General features: G+C 39.3%; 1 protein-coding gene across 1 annotated transcript in view; it reads left to right on the plus strand.

Moving 5' to 3' along the window:
- The window catches only part of PRKCA (protein kinase C alpha), a 153,702-nt gene that overhangs the window by 130,995 nt on the left and 6,616 nt on the right, over positions 1 to 16,091 (plus strand). The window contains exons 9-15 of the mRNA XM_075770371.1: positions 1,373 to 1,516; positions 2,303 to 2,476; positions 5,375 to 5,466; positions 7,099 to 7,161; positions 7,685 to 7,823; positions 13,908 to 13,988; positions 15,436 to 15,543. Coding sequence (XP_075626486.1) covers positions 1,373 to 1,516; positions 2,303 to 2,476; positions 5,375 to 5,466; positions 7,099 to 7,161; positions 7,685 to 7,823; positions 13,908 to 13,988; positions 15,436 to 15,543 — 801 coding nt within the window. The remainder of the gene's footprint in view (positions 1 to 1,372; positions 1,517 to 2,302; positions 2,477 to 5,374; positions 5,467 to 7,098; positions 7,162 to 7,684; positions 7,824 to 13,907; positions 13,989 to 15,435; positions 15,544 to 16,091) is intronic.

The raw sequence follows: 16,091 nt of genomic DNA on the forward strand, positions 1-16,091 counted from the left end.
AGGGTGTAAGACTTTCTGCATTTATAAAGTTGCAGGAAGAGTCATCCAATCTGAATATGTTTTTCAAGGGACGTGTGGTTATTTTATCAAGATGATTACTTGACATTCCTGCCTGTGGTAGTAGAGGGCTGGAGTCTGTGAATCAAGTCGTCCCTTTCAATCTTACGGTTTTAAACTTGTCTAGGGAGAGGAAAGTTTGTATCTTCCATTTTCCAGTGAGGCTGCCAAAGGTATATGGCAGGCCAGGCTTATAAGGTGATTTATTGTGTGGCTTTGAATAAACTTTAATTTCTATAATTTTCTTTATCTGTAAAATAGTGATAATGTGCAAATACTGTCCTTTTGCAGTGCAGAGAGAAAAGTAGTTATCTTTAAATGTCAAGCACATGTCAACGGCACAAAGTCAATTTATATTAGAGGTTATTTACCAGACCAACACACTAGACAGATGGGGAGGAAGCGCTTATATCCTAAAGTATTATTAAACTGTCTTGGCTTTGCTTCTGCTGGTATATGGGATTATTTTGAGAAAAAAGAGGGATATTATGTTGTAGCCTGCATTATCTTTCGGTGAGTCTTACTTTTTTCTCTTCTATTAACTTTGAGATTTGAAATGCAACTTACTTGAGCAATTACATGGTGTCTCATATGAAATACTGAGACTGTTGCAACCTTCTGCAAACCAGACTGTCTTGCCAAGGCAGAACCTTTGTATGTAATATTTCCCTTCCTCCCTTTTCCAGATCAACACTTGATTGAAAATCAAAGTTGATTGTGTTGCTAGTTTGAAAGTGGCCATGTTCATCTGCATTAATTCTCCTGTGTTGTGGTGTTTTTTTTTAATGCAGGTTTTTTTTCTTAATGCATGTCAAAGATTTCCTAACTCTTGCTATGCAGTGACTTTAAGAATTACATTTAAAAAGAGAATGTATTGAAGAGACTGTTTATATCCTAAAATACCGTATGTAGATACAGCATGATTTTTTTGAAAAACATTTGTTGTATTTATAAACCGAATCACTAGATAAGCCTGCTTTTGGCATGAAAATAAGTGATTTTTTTTTTCCTTTGGCTTTGGTTTTGGCTTTGGTTTTGCTCTTCTAACCAGATAAGTATATCTGCTTTTATCTGGTTATACATGAACACAGTTTTCCACTTTAATTCACTCAATATTGTCAAAAGTATTGTTGGAATGAGTCTTTGAAGTTGTGTCTGTGCAAATTTTGTTATGCAGCCTTTCTCCTGGGAATGCCACCTCAAATATGGTCATCTCAAATTCTAACCTTCACCCAGTGATCCATTCTGCCAAGAAAACGGGCCGTTCTTCTTACTTTCCTGTTTTTGTGTGTGTATGTGTGTGTATGTTCTTCAGAAAGCCAAACTTGGGCCAGCTGGTAACAAAGTCATTACTCCAACAGAAGACAAGAACTCAAGTGTGCCATCCAACAATCTGGACAGGGTGAAGCTGACAGATTTCAACTTCCTCATGGTTCTTGGAAAGGGGAGCTTCGGGAAGGTAGGAATTCTTGATAACTATTCCACTCGTGTTCTTTTTTCTTTTTTTTCTTGTGGAAGAATGAATGAATAATTCTCTAAGAAGCAAAATACAGAGTCAAAAGGATGTGCATTTTTGAGGAAGGATTTCTTAACATGGAGTAGGGTGATTCCCTAAGGACTAGCAGGCTTCAGTCATGATTGGGCAGTTTTCTTAAAAAACAAAACTTCAAAAACCTCAGACTGTTGGGCAGCATGTATGAAACAACTGCTGACTTCTAGATCCTCACTTCTCGGCAGTTTCGAGGAAATTATGTCGACTTTTCTGGCTTTATAACCTAGGTCACTCTGCCAGTTCTGGAAGTCAACCAACATTGGTAAGGCTGAATATTGGGGAAAAAAAACCAGGAATGGCATCTATGTATGTGTATATATGTATGTGTGTGTATATGTATATTTGAAATCTGTTAGCTGACAGAAAGGACTGCTATTTTTCTGTCTGTTTGAACAACCACTTATACGATAAAGTGCCCTTTGCTGAAGAAGTCCCCTGGGACTTAACATTTTGTCAGCCCGTTGGCAATGTGCCTGCGATTAACCAGAGGGTTTTGGCACAGGCTTTGTCTGAAATGACTGGTACAGCTCATTGCAGCGGGTGAGTAATGATGATATTTTTGGAGTTTTGATCTAGTCTATACCAATAAAAGGAAAAGTTGGATTGCCATCTCTACAGATCTTAGGGCATATGAGTCACCTTTCCTCTTTGGCAGGTAGGAAGGTTTTCACCCTGTTGTTTCTCTTTGTGCAGGTGATGCTGGCAGACAGGAAGGGGACAGAGGAGCTCTATGCAATCAAAATACTGAAAAAAGACGTGGTGATTCAGGATGATGATGTTGAATGTACAATGGTTGAAAAACGAGTCCTGGCATTGCAAGATAAACCACCGTTCCTGACACAGCTTCACTCTTGTTTCCAAACAGTTGTACGTGAGCTCTGTCTGTCTTGCCACCCTGGTGTTTTTCATACTATATGATTGTGGATTTTATCAGCTCAGTAACATTTATTATTATCCAAACTATTTATCAGAGCTTCTGCGCATAGGAAATGGTGAAGAAAGAGGTACCCCATTTAATTACCCCTTGTATTTTGAACATAAAACCTAGATTTAAAGATTTTTCTTCATACAGTAATTCGAACAGACCAGTGTGACAGTTCATATATTTAACAATGTGTGCTTTGCTAAGTCAGAGCCTTAAGACCAGATTCCCAAAGGTTCCTAAATACTTTTAAGGAACTGAGGATAGTACATGAAAGGTCTTCATGGCTGTTACTAGACCATGAGGTGATTAGTCGTGAGTCAATGTTTGATGGATTTGATTTAGTTTTCTGGCACTCCTGGCACAGAGGAGAGCATTGGGGTTTCTTCTTTCGTCTCTGTAAATGTATGAAGTGGACATTTCCCCATCACGTTGCAAAACACGTCCCAGAGACAGACTGCGGGATGGATCTGAGAATCCAGCGGCACCATACCGGTCTGTGGGATGACATGGAAAGCTGCGTGGTAGACAGTTGGCACTCGAGATGCTTTTGGTTTCTGGAGTGGGCGTGTGTGCACCCTGACACTAGTGAATGGGCTCCAAATGTTCCAAGCAGGGTAGACACCTTTATTCACAAGAAATCAAGGCAGCTCTTGCCTCACCTTGTAGCCATCTTATGACGGTGGCCTTGAACTAGTGCCCCAGGGCTGGGTTGTCGCTTAATGGAGTGATGAAAGTTTTTCCACTTGGCTATTCCATATCTTTTACCTCTGACATTGTTGATGGTTTTTAATCTAAAAGCAAACGAACAAACAACAGGCAGTTAGTTTGAAGTAATAACATTGTAATATTCCACAAACAAGCCACGTCATCCCGTCACCATTTCATAGCATAATTGTCTGTGGTGTTAGAGGCATTTTCAATCTCTAACGTCTGCAAATATCGGAGCAGAAAATGGCCTGAACGCAACCGAGTTGCAGACATAATCACACTAAAACATGAATCTGGGAACAATTGCACTTGGTAATTCTTGCTTTCTAAAATATTTTCCTGCCTCTACTTATAATATGAAGATTGTTATAATAAGGTAAGAGAGGTCCTAGTAAGAAATAGACTTCTATCTCCCTCTAATTCTTTATATAACTTCATTCGTAACCAAAAAGTTTAGTGTCATCAGTAAATGAAAAATCACTTTGTTTAATCTTATCTTTCTTTTGAGCAACTACATTTTAAATTTAAAATCTTTAGTACAAATGTCTAGTGTTTTCTGGCTAAGATGAATAGAGGAAAAAAGTTGGGGGGATTAGTACTTACAGTATTTCTTTTCTTTTTTTTTTTTTTTTATCATGTACAAGAGCAATGGAGCTACATAAAGGCCTGGATAAATCATTAACACTTTTGCCTAATTTGCTTAATGTTTTCTTAAGAGTTGAGTGGTTTGTACTTAGTGCTATGAAACATTCTGGAGGATTAATGGTAGCTACAAAAATGAGAAATTCTATGTGAAGGAGAAGAAAAGGCATAAACTGTGTGACCATAGGAAAAATTGATTATTTTTTGTTAGTGCTTTTAGCTGCAGGCTTCGGTTGCCATGGATTTTACAATAAGACAATTCAGACAAAAATCTAAGTTTTATAAATCTGATCTGGCCAATTAAACATTTTGCCCATGGCTCGTCTGTTGGACCCAGCTTAGGAAATCACAGCTTTTAAATACATGTTAATGTTCTGAAATCTTAGTTACTGGGCGACTGGCAACTTTCTTTGTCAATCAATGCTGAAGGAAAAAGACTGAACTTAGTAATGAGTTTCTTTACCGTCAGAATATTGGATCAGAACTTTTCTACAAATACTTCAGGATAATGATTCTGTCCCAAATAACTAAAGGAAAATCAGAGGAAGTCAAAAATATGTCTTCCATAGTTGGGAGGAAGACTATTAATGCATCTTATATGCTGTCTGGATCATATTGTAACTGCAGATAGTAAGCTTGCCATAATCTTGTCCACCAGAAATTTTAACGTTAGGTGGTCAAAATCACCCACCCTAAATAAAAGATGTTTGTAGAGCGTAACCAGTGTATTCTTGCTGAAGTCAGTTGGAAGAGCTCAGTGTTAGTCCTCTGAAAACTGGGGGACAGACCTACTGGTTTAAGTCTTATTGTCTGAAGGTCACTGGGTGGGAAAATACTTCTTAAGTGGACTCAAATATGTTATGGTCATGTTTGATTGGAGATACCTGGATATGGCCTTTGAAAGTCCTCACTGTGCAAGAAAAATGTCCCTCCAAAATACCTTATTGCAGTCTTCCTCTAGCTGAAATATGTGCCTACAAGAAATTAATTTAGTGTCACTTGTAAAGGGTCCAGATACTTTTGTAAACTCTATAACTACTTTTCTTCTTGCCTTTTTTTAATAATCAAAATATATATTTTTAAATACCTCCCATCTTCCAAAGGAAAACTTATTAGGAAGGATTAGAAATGGCCTCAAAGCAAGAATTTTCAACCATCTTTATTTTTTTTTTACACTTATTTTTAGAGAGAGAGATTTTTCAGCCAGAAGTCTATGTGAATAATTATGGGAACCATTGTAGACAAATAATATATAAAAATGCATCACTAAAATTGGCAAATCTAGATAGATCTCATCAGTCATTTACTCTTGCGGGTTTTACAAAACATTCCACTTCCGTTTCCTGATCTATCAACTTTGCCAGAACCTACAACCAGTCCTAATAATCTTAAAAGCTTTATAATAACATATTAGTGATTTTCTTGCTGATCAGTGCGTATCTAATATTTTCTGTAATGTATTTATGTGCATCTTTAATACTTTATCCTAGGACCGTCTGTATTTTGTTATGGAGTATGTGAATGGCGGTGATCTCATGTATCACATTCAGCAAGTAGGAAAATTTAAGGAGCCACAAGCAGTGTGAGTGTTCATGTTTATATATTTAAATCATGTCATCGTCTTAATGCTGCAGTGTACGAGGATTAGGTATCTTTATCACACTATCTAGTAGCATCTTCCCAGGTTCGGTGTGAAGTCTAGGCTGAGCTCTTTTGATTGTGTTTTTTAAGGCCCAAAAGCTGAAGTTTATTTTGAAAACATTGTTTGCACACACAGACCAAAAGCGGCTGTGCCTTTTTATTCAAAAGTACAGCACGAACAAAGGCATGCAATGCCTATTTTAAAAGTGACAAGAATTTAAACAAGGCAACAGGAAATTAAAGATGTTACTTGGTATTCTGGTGGTGTTTTTAAAAGCGAATATAAAAAAAAAGCCAGTAGAACATTTCAGTCTGAAATAATGTTAAAGGGAAAGGCAATACAAATAGACTCAGCGTTGCAATATAAATTACAGTTTATACAAGATAAGTTCAATGTATAGCTTATAAGAATTTCTGTGATCCTACTTTTTTATGGAAGTTTTATTTGTGAGGAGTTAGTAAATGATTAGAAGTTGTTTATATATGGGATCCCTTTTTAGGTAATTGTACATCTGGCATATCAGATAGCAACTGATAACGATCTGTAGCATATTCAAATGTGAATAGATCCATCAGTACCACTTTAGTCATGCTTTTAACATCTCATCATCATTTATTAGTGTTTCATAAATCATTTACCACTGAAACTTTAAAATCAAGTGTGACCAACTGTTTTAAGAATTCAGCTAAAATAATTTCTCATTTTGATTTAAGTAATCAAGGCTTGTTTAAACGAGAAGCCTCCTGAAGATAAGTATTTGAGATACAGAACAAAATTTCAACCGCTTGCTGAACAAAAACTGGATGGTGTTAGTTCATCCTTGACTCCCAGCTAATGTAACTTGCCAACACCCGTTGAAAACTCCGGTGCTTGATGACAGCTTACGCCTGTGGAGCATCTCCGGGCACGCGTGTTCACAAACACCTCTGATCAAGTGTTTCAGAGCTAAGCTTTCCTTTCCCTTATGCTAGCCTAGTAATTAATCTCATCTTCAAATAATCCTCTTGCATACAGTTTGCACAGGATTCAGACATCCATCAATGTTATATATCCTTTAACTACATTCAGCAATTATCTTTTATACAGTAATCATTTGAATTAGCTTTATGTAATTAATCCATTAACAGCCTGTATAAAGGAATACTATTTCTGTGAATTATTTCATGCCATATGAATTGCAATGTAAATTGAGCTGCATCCTGAATTCAGCATTGATATGTGATTAGAGATAATGACCTTTGCAGACAGCGTCAGATCAGCGCAGTGAAATGCTGTGCTCCAGCTGCACCATTTTTTTGTGGTCTAGGGAGACATCTTCAATTTTTTAAAAAATTCTGCATTATTTTATCATGAAATACTCAAAATATATGTTAAAGTCAAATTGAAGTAAGGTGTCTTTTATGTCATCTTCCTGTAATATGTATTTTTATACTTTAATATATACACACTATATATGTTATATACTTTATATGCTATTATGCTATCATTCTTTACCATGATGCATTTCCAAAATAATTTGTCAGAAGGAAATCACGAGGCAATAAGAAATCTGTTGGGTTTTTTTTCATGCAGGTTCTATGCAGCTGAGATCTCAGTTGGGTTATTCTTTCTCCATAACAGAGGGATTATTTATCGGTGAGTATAATCTGACATAAGTAATTTCTGAACTATTTTTAAAATCCCAAAAGGATCAGTTTCTTTAAAGTTTCGGTGCATTTTTAAAACATTTTCTAAAAAGCAATCACCGTAGCGTGCTGTTTGTTGCGGTGGTGCGTGGTAAACCAAAGCCACGGCTTTACCCGAGCTTTTCTGACATCTGTGCTCTGCCCAACTCAACTTGAAAACATAAAACATTATCTTCTGCGTTCCTCTGTGATGTTTCATTGTTTTGCACATTCGGAAGTCTCAGTGTGAGGGTGGTCATGGCCGTATACATCTATCTTTTCATTAATTGTCCACTTTCAGGGCTTATGGTCATTCTTATTTATCTGCAACGAGGTGCCCGGCTCCCTGCGGACTGTAGATTGCCGCACACATGCACCCCTGTCCCCTCCGCCCCCCAAATAGCTACACGTATTCCTCACCTAGACTCGGATGTAGTTATGTTGGCCCTAGTTGAACCTAAAGGTTAACATTAAATTACTGTGATTCTTCATAGAGATCTGAAATTAGATAATGTGATGTTGGATTCAGAAGGACACATTAAAATTGCTGATTTTGGAATGTGCAAAGAACACATGTTAGATGGAGTAACAACCAGGACCTTCTGTGGCACTCCAGACTACATTGCACCAGAGGTAAATATTTACCATTTCGAGAACCTTTTAGTCTCTCAAATGAAAGCTGTCCCTACGCACGTTTTATACCACCAAGTTTCGATAGCTGTAACTCTGGATACTCTGTGGATGGAACCATTTACATTTCTGCAGGGATATTGAATAACTTTGTGAATTAATACGACGTTATCAGGATGACTTCACAATTTAAAAAAATACCTAGTTGATTGAAAACCGAACTCTTTATGAGATCCGTGCTTTGAATTTTGTTCATGCTAGCAAAAGACTAAAAAAGCAGGATCTCCGCCTTGTGATTTTGTTGTTGTACTAAACTTTGTGCTTCAATTTGTGAAGTCACAGAGACTTCATGGGTGTTGCTGAGGTTGTTGATGAGGTCAGTAAACATGTTATTGGGAACAAACATGGCTTCTTTAACGTATTTCTCCATAGGTTCACACAGCTGCTAAAATATACGTATTTAAAGGATTTTTTGGCATTTTCAGAAAATCACACACCACTCATTGACTCATGAGGTCTCGAAGCTTTTCACTGACCTCCCTCCAAAACTACCGTAGTCTTTTCCAGCCACGTCTTACAAATGGTACGCAGGTGCCCTGAGTTACTGCTCTTGATCCCAGAAAAGCTCCAGTCCTTGAAAGCCCGAACAAAGCTGTAAGATCAGGGCTTGAATGGAGTTGACATCATAAATCCGTCATTTGCCTTGAGTTTTCTGTGACTTGGTGATACCCCTGTGGCATTCAAGCCACTGAATCATGTTCAAGCATGAACCTAACTGCAGTGGGTCTAAAATGACAATTTGATCATGTGAAACAAAGTTCTACTTTAAAGCACTGTGGTAAATGTGAGATTTTTAGTCTGGATATGATTTGTATTTCAATAGTTTAGGTATAAAACATTAAAAACAAACACATGTGGTGATTTGGAAATCATTCAAATATATGAATATTAAAATCTGGTATTTGTGCATACTGAGCTATCAAGAGTCTTGATATGTTTGGCTGCAAATTCAGTGGAAGAGGCTGTATCCTGATCCAAGATGCTCAGTGTTTCACCGAGTGCTGGGCAAGAGGCAGCTCTGGCTGGAACATTGCTGGCTGTAATTGAACGTTTGTTGGAATATGGGAGATTATACATGGAGAAGTAAATTAGTGTCTAAGGTGAATTCTGTCATCTCTCTGAAATTGGAATGAAAAATAGTTTGTTTTTTTCCAGTTGCTAATTCCTGCTTTTCAGAGTGAAATATTATGTATTATAAAAGCTTGTTTTTTCACAAATTGCTGTTGCTTGCAGAAGGATACCAGAACAACCAGAGCAGTATTTCATTTTCTCCTGTCAAAACATAAATGAAGCCAATATTACAAATTTAAAAGTGTCCTTTCTGTGGCAATAGTCTTGTGCCAGTTAATACCAAAGAACGTGTTGTCAGTGCCAAAATGCTCAATATGGGTCAGTGTTGGACTGATTTATTTTACTTTTTTTGGAAATTTTGTATGGAGAAATAAACCTTTTACCAAAACATTCAGTAACTGGGAGGAGATTAATCTTTCTATTATCTTACAAACAGATTTTTTTTTTTTTTTAAGTTGGCTGATTTTCTTTCATTTCTGAAGACATTATTGTGACTGGCAAATTGCTAACTAGGTCTGTGGTAAACTTCAAAGTAAGGTTCATATTTTGCTTGCAGGAGCATGTCAGCATGTTTCCATGGGCTAAAATTTATAAATTTATAATAGATTATAATGAGGATGCATTTGCACGGTACCGTTCCCTGTTGGGTGGAGATAAATGAGCTAAATCTATATAAAGTGTTGAAGGTATCTAGCGTAGAGTAGTCCTGTGAGTGCATTGCACTCAAACATAGAGAATCAGCTGTTTTCATCAGTATTTGGGAAATAACGTTGTCACTAGAGTGGGGTGTGAAGGAGCCCACGCTGCCTCTTCCTGAACTTCCCACAGACGTAGTCCATAGAGGGACATCTCAGCTGGCTTCACACGTACCATCTCCAGAGAGAAAAGTAGGCGAGTACGGTGCTGCGTTCAGCAGAGTGGACTCGCACGCTTTGGTGTACTGTAAAATAATGCTTTCCTTTTCTAATGATTGGGAAAGTCAGCACTTAGGTGTCTAATACACTGGAATTAATATTCATTTTTTTATTCTCTGCAATTTGAGAAACGTGCAGAGGTTAAACTGGCAGAATCCCCGGTTTGACCACTTGTGTCAGGCAGAAAGTGGTTATCTAGTAAAGAATACTTATCGATGTGCTGAACTTCAATATTTGGGGTCAGAGTAGTAAAACAGCCATGAAATCAATTAATACTTTGTATTTCCTCGACCAGTCAAGAGAGACAGAAGGAGCTGGATGTCAAGAGGATTAGCGGGAAGGGATTCCGCCAGCACAGCCCGCTGCCTGTGGTGCAGTGCTGAGCCCCACCATCAGCACCCCTGCAGCAGCAGCACCGCTAACTTTGAATTTCAGAAGAATTTAAATTAGAAACTCCGTTCCCCTTTTCCTCCATCTAATAGCCTCAAAACCTTAAGTTCTGACCTTGCATTTGCTGGGATTATGGGATGCTAATAGGTATTACAAGGGTTTGTGAAGTGTACATTTGACTGTTTCTTGTGCTAGTAATATTTATTTCTTTTAATAACTGAGTTCTAACTTTTCCAGCAGACATAAGATACGTTCATAAAAGACTTTCTCTTGCCTCTGGGATATAATCTTTTCATCCCAACTGGCTACCAGCTGCAAGCTGCAATGATCTCAACATTCCTACAAATTGCTGGTATTAATCTCTGTGTCCTGCTCTTTACTGTGTGCCTTCCTTGGAGGCAAAAAGGAGGAAAAAGAAGAAAAAAAGCAATCAACATTCCTCTGCCAATTTGGCTCGATGAGAGAAGTTCCTCCTGAGCTCTTCCTGAGCTCTCAGATCCACAGCACCTGAAAAGGCAGAGCTCTTAGAAGACAGGAATAGGTAGGGAAAATGGCAGATTTGAAATGTGAAAGGAGATGAAGAAGGCTGTCGTGTAAATTAATGATGGCGAAGGGAGGGGAAGGGAAGGCTCCTAGCAACTCTCCACTCCTCCCCGGCCGGTGGAAAGCAGAGATGGGAGCTGGAGGAGGGTACAGGACTTCACTTCTGGGCACCTGAACTCCCTCAGTGCTCTGCGGGTCTGCTCCGCACACTGCGGTGAGACAGGAGGTCATGTTAATATACCCCTACTTATTCGAAAAGATGTCAAAATTTGTACATGCAGCTAGGACTATTTTGGCAGCTGCTGCAAGGCTTCCAGTGATGGCTTTGAGCGCAGCAGCTGGTAGGTAATACATGGTGATTGCTGCATGAGGGGGAGGGAACTACTGAAAATGCGACATTTAGAACTTGCTGACTTTGTACCAATGCATGTTTGACTGTATATTGAAAACTCATCTGCTTCCTCCCACATGTAATTCCTTCCTTGAAGTGAGCGTTCTTTCCTCTCGTTTATATTTTCCAATTAATGCTTTGAATAGTTCCCAATATTATGAGTATAACCGCTCGTTTCCGTGCGACACGCAGGTTGGTGAATGAAGGTGACTGATTGCTTTTCTGTGTTGCACTTGTATCATAATCTTACCAGGATTAAGCTGGTGATTCAAACTGAGTGCATTTAATTAGGATTAAAGGAAAAAAACTTGCGGTGTACAGCAGCAGACATCGATGGTACCACCTTTTCCTACATTGCCATAAGTTCAATGAAAAAAGTGTTTTCATTGCATTCGCAGAGGGACTTTGCTGCAGCGGGACCTTTCTAGTCCCAGTGGAACTTGACGTCCGTATTTATTTCTCAAATCCAGCTCTTTCATCGTGCGACTGGTTCAGGCCAGGGAGGCGCGTGCCAGCTCGAGAGGGCACTGGTCTGTTCGTCAGGTGCTTCTGCTGGTGTTGACGTGTGGCATCAACTAAATATTTTAGTCAATGACATAGGACAAAAATGTTAATGACTCTGACCATATGTTGGGTTAAAAGTAGGAGTTTTTTTCATGCTAATTATCTCTCTTGATGATTCTGTGATATTCTCTCGGAAAGGCAGATTTAATTGGGGCAGATTACATTTGCTGATGAGAATGCTATTTAGAGAACAACCCAGTCTTGACTCACCTCTTGCTGGATAAACAAACAGCATCATTGAGTTTGTGCTTTGTTACATCTTTCATTTTATGATGTTGCATTGCCATATTTAAAAGATTTCCTTTCCTCAATAATCACATCAAACTCTTTCACGGTAGGAAGAGTAGTAGACTGTGGTCTCTGCCAGGACAGACCTGACTGCCGGGTTGAGGACCATGGCAGTGTAGCAGCATTTTCTTTCTCAGTGCCATGGATCCATCTTTTTCTCATTTGCTAATTGAAATAAACTGTTCCTACCAAAGCCACTTACAGGAAGCACACTTACTGTACAAAATGTTCTGCCCTTATAAATTAATGACCTTTTGAAAAATATCCCTTTTTTTTTTTTTTTTTTTCCCCCCTCATACAATACTCTTTTCCATAAGGCAAGGAAAGATTGTCAGAGAAGGGTTGAGGATGAAATGTTTTATCGTTCTGTGTGTAAAGGCCAGTATTTTTTCTGGATAAAATTTTGGATGTGTTTGGTCTTTCAAGAAGCAACATTGATTCCAGCAGACCTCTGGGAACTTACTGGTGATAGAAATTAAAGGGAAAGTAACCAAATATGTCAACTACTATACTATGAAATGAACGTCCCAAATATATATTTTAAAGCCCATATTACTGCTAAAAGACAACTAATAAAGATTGCCTTTATGTAGGACCTTCCAGCTGAGAATCTTGTTATTACCTCTGGTTGTGTAATAGATTTCAAAGTGCAATTGATTTTGAAATCCTTTCCTTAGAAACATTGCAGTAATTTTTAATTCATGTGCTGCTGTTATCCCAGTGAACAACATATATTCACATAGAGACTATAATTTTACTTAGTAGCCACGCAGTCCTGCTTTATTGAACTGGTGACTCACTATTTTCCTGAGAAACTACAAAACTTTGCCGGTTCAACTTCTCTTTCATTTCTAAAAAATCTAGGACGTGTGATGTGTACTTGTCGTAGCAATTTGTTTCACAAAGAATAAAAGTGCCTGCAAGCAGGAAAACCAGTGCAAGCCCATCCGGAGTAATGACTGCCTCAGTTCTCTGCTTGGCCTGGTGGAGCGTTGGCGATTCTGATACTGCCTTCCCCAGCGTGGAGGAGCAGTGGCCAGGATGTCCAGCATCCCTCCACGATTCACAATATCCCTTCACAGTTATTTAGAAGGAGATCTGAGAGAATGTCTGCACCTCAAAACTCCTCTATAGCACACCCAAATGCATCTCTTAAATAAATTAACACTGATCTCCGCAGAGGCCTTGATTAAAGAAAATGACGCACAAGGGGACCTGTGTGCTGTTGGCACTTGCGGCCTTTTGTTGTGTCAGAACTCAATTTGTGCTTCTACGTGAGTCAGATGTGAACCCAGCGGATGCAAAATACTTGACATTTCCATTAGGCTGAACAGCAGAAACCCCTTTCTTCTTGGTGTAGCTGGTGTCTGGCTTCGTACTAAGAGTAACTCAATCATGCAACTTGGGAAAATGTAACCGAGCTTTTCAGGGTTTTGCTCTTTTCTTAAATTTTGATTCCTTTTACGGCAGGACAAAAATATAAATATTGAAAAGAAAGGCTTAATTATTGATAATCTGTAAGTTAAGTGAGTCTTATGATTTCAAGCTTTGACACAAATGAATGAATAACATTTTTTGCCTTGTCTCCTACCTTGTGCTGCTGTACTTCCTCTGCCTTCAAATGCACATCCCAAGGTTTCCTAAGAGCCGCGTTTCCCAAGATATCGGGGTACCAAAAGACACGGGTGGGTTTAGACTAACATTTGCAAAACGATCCAACTCCCACTGAAACCAATGATTAGCTGGAGTGAGGATGACAGGATTGGCTTCCTGGGCTTTCTCAAGGAAACATGTTCATCTCTGTACGTCACTATTTAATATGTCACAAGACTGACTAGTTCTTTGGGGGTTTTTGTGTTTATACAGATTATTGCTTACCAGCCGTATGGGAAGTCTGTGGATTGGTGGGCGTATGGAGTGCTACTCTATGAGATGTTAGCTGGCCAGGTAAGAGTTACCCTCCCGTGCTCGCTGTGACCTCCTCCTGCCTCTCCAATGCTGCTCTGTTTCAAGGCTCCCTAAAAGGTTTCGACCCTTGGGGGACCCGCTTGGGGCCTTTCGTACTGGTATTATCTCTTTGTGCTCTTGACTGACTCCACTGAGAATGTATTTAGGCTTTAAGCTCTTTATATTGCACCTACATAATCAAGCGCTGCCTTTGAATACGGCTTCTTTGTACTGTAATAATGTTATAAATAGCCAGCTTCAAAATTGAATGGGAGACACTTGAGCAGGAAAACGCATGTCAAATGGAAGAAATATCATTTAGTAGATTGGAACCACAAGGAGACATAATAAGAGCGTGTATATGCTCTGCATTGCAGTTAAGTCACAAGAATACAGTTTTTGTGTTGTATGTCCTAGGGGTAAAGTATGGGTCTCGCCACTTGAAATATGCTCGGTTACAGACCCCTTATTCTGCACAGTTAATGAGATGCTGCTCTCTGAGTCACTCAAGTAGAAAAGCAACACTGTACTGCAGGAAACGGCAGATAACTACCAACTCTAAGGAATTCTGTTAGGCCTGAGTTGAAAAAGATTTGTGCAATTGGCTTTCGATGAGCGTTAGCTAAAGGCATGTATTTCCTAAGCTTAAAACATACGTTTTTAACAAATGCCTTTAATAGTTTCTCTACTAAATTCCAGTCGACATTTTAAAAGTTTTTAAAGTGTAGCAATTTCAGTTGTTAACGTTTACAGTCTGCAGTGCAAATATTAGGCATCTGAATGCTTTTGAGAAAATGAGATTTACCATTAGGTGAGCCTCGCATAGTGCCTGTATCTGGGGCACTCACCCACAGGCACTTTCCTCATTTATATTTAAAAACGCAGTGCAGCCCTTGCTTGTGATACAGCCTCCCCTTCACAGAAGCAGACTCTACAGCCACGTCTTATAAAACAAACTGGATTTCAACTGGAATTAAGTGAGGAATGGATATACCTTAACAGAAGGTAATTGAAAGTTACAATCTGCAAGCTTCACCCTTTGCAGTATTTTGGCTGGCTGGTGCACAGTAGCTTTAAAAGCTGATTAAAGATGATCATGAAGATAATCCCGCACACGTTTCATTAACCTGGCTGCCATGCCAGGGTGCAGAAATGAACTTTTCTCCTCGATTTCTACCTGGGCCTGGTAAACACTTAACTTCTGGGTCAGAAGATCCCAAGCTGCAGATGCCTGGGAGTGTGGTGTGTGCTCCTGCGCAAGGACCACTGCTGTACACTGATCTCTTTGGGCATCTGTGATTGACTGGAGACAGGTTGCTGGGCTGGATGCACCTTTGACCTGACCCAGTGCGACCATAGTATTGTCATGCCATCTCTTAACAAGTGGATAATTTTTAAAAAAGCCCCGAAGCCAATAAGTAACTTACCTGTGATTTGTTTTCAACAGCCTCCATTTGATGGAGAAGATGAAGATGAACTTTTCCAGTCCATAATGGAGCATAATGTTTCCTATCCAAAATCGCTGTCCAAAGAAGCTGTCTCCATCTGCAAGGGGGTGAGATAGATGCTTGTTTGTCATTAAGTTCCTTTTTGGCAATCCTTGTGAATCACTAAATTTGCCTGGCTTTGATATGGCACTGTGGTATTTTTCCGTGCAACTTCTGCCAGGCTGTGCTGAGCTACGTTGTCACGAAGTGCTCATCGCTCGGTGTCACTGATAAGTATTCAGCTCTTCCCGCTACGTCTGCTTGTTTTATGGTAAGAACAAATGTCAGGATCAGGAGCTGCCAAATGCAAAGCAGAATTTATAAACAGGACGATGGTGTGAACTGTCTCCACCCGCCTTGCCTCTCAGCCCTCGGCAGCACAACCCCAGTTTTGCAGGGTGAGCAGATTTCTCAGCTTGGATGGAGACCAGATACCCCAGCGAGTTCTCAGCCCGGTATGCCTAATGAGAGCAGCGGATAAAATGAGTTAATAAGAATAATTTTTAAACGTAGGTAAAGATGAGCTTACGTGAAAATCTTTAGCGTAAATGCGAGGAAACTCTGGGGGAATCCTGACCGAGTGGTAACCTGTGTGGCCTAAAATTTCTTGTAGATT

The sequence above is a fragment of the Balearica regulorum genome, chromosome 18 (assembly GCF_011004875.1).
Source record: "Balearica regulorum gibbericeps isolate bBalReg1 chromosome 18, bBalReg1.pri, whole genome shotgun sequence".
NCBI lineage: Eukaryota > Metazoa > Chordata > Aves > Gruiformes > Gruidae > Balearica > Balearica regulorum.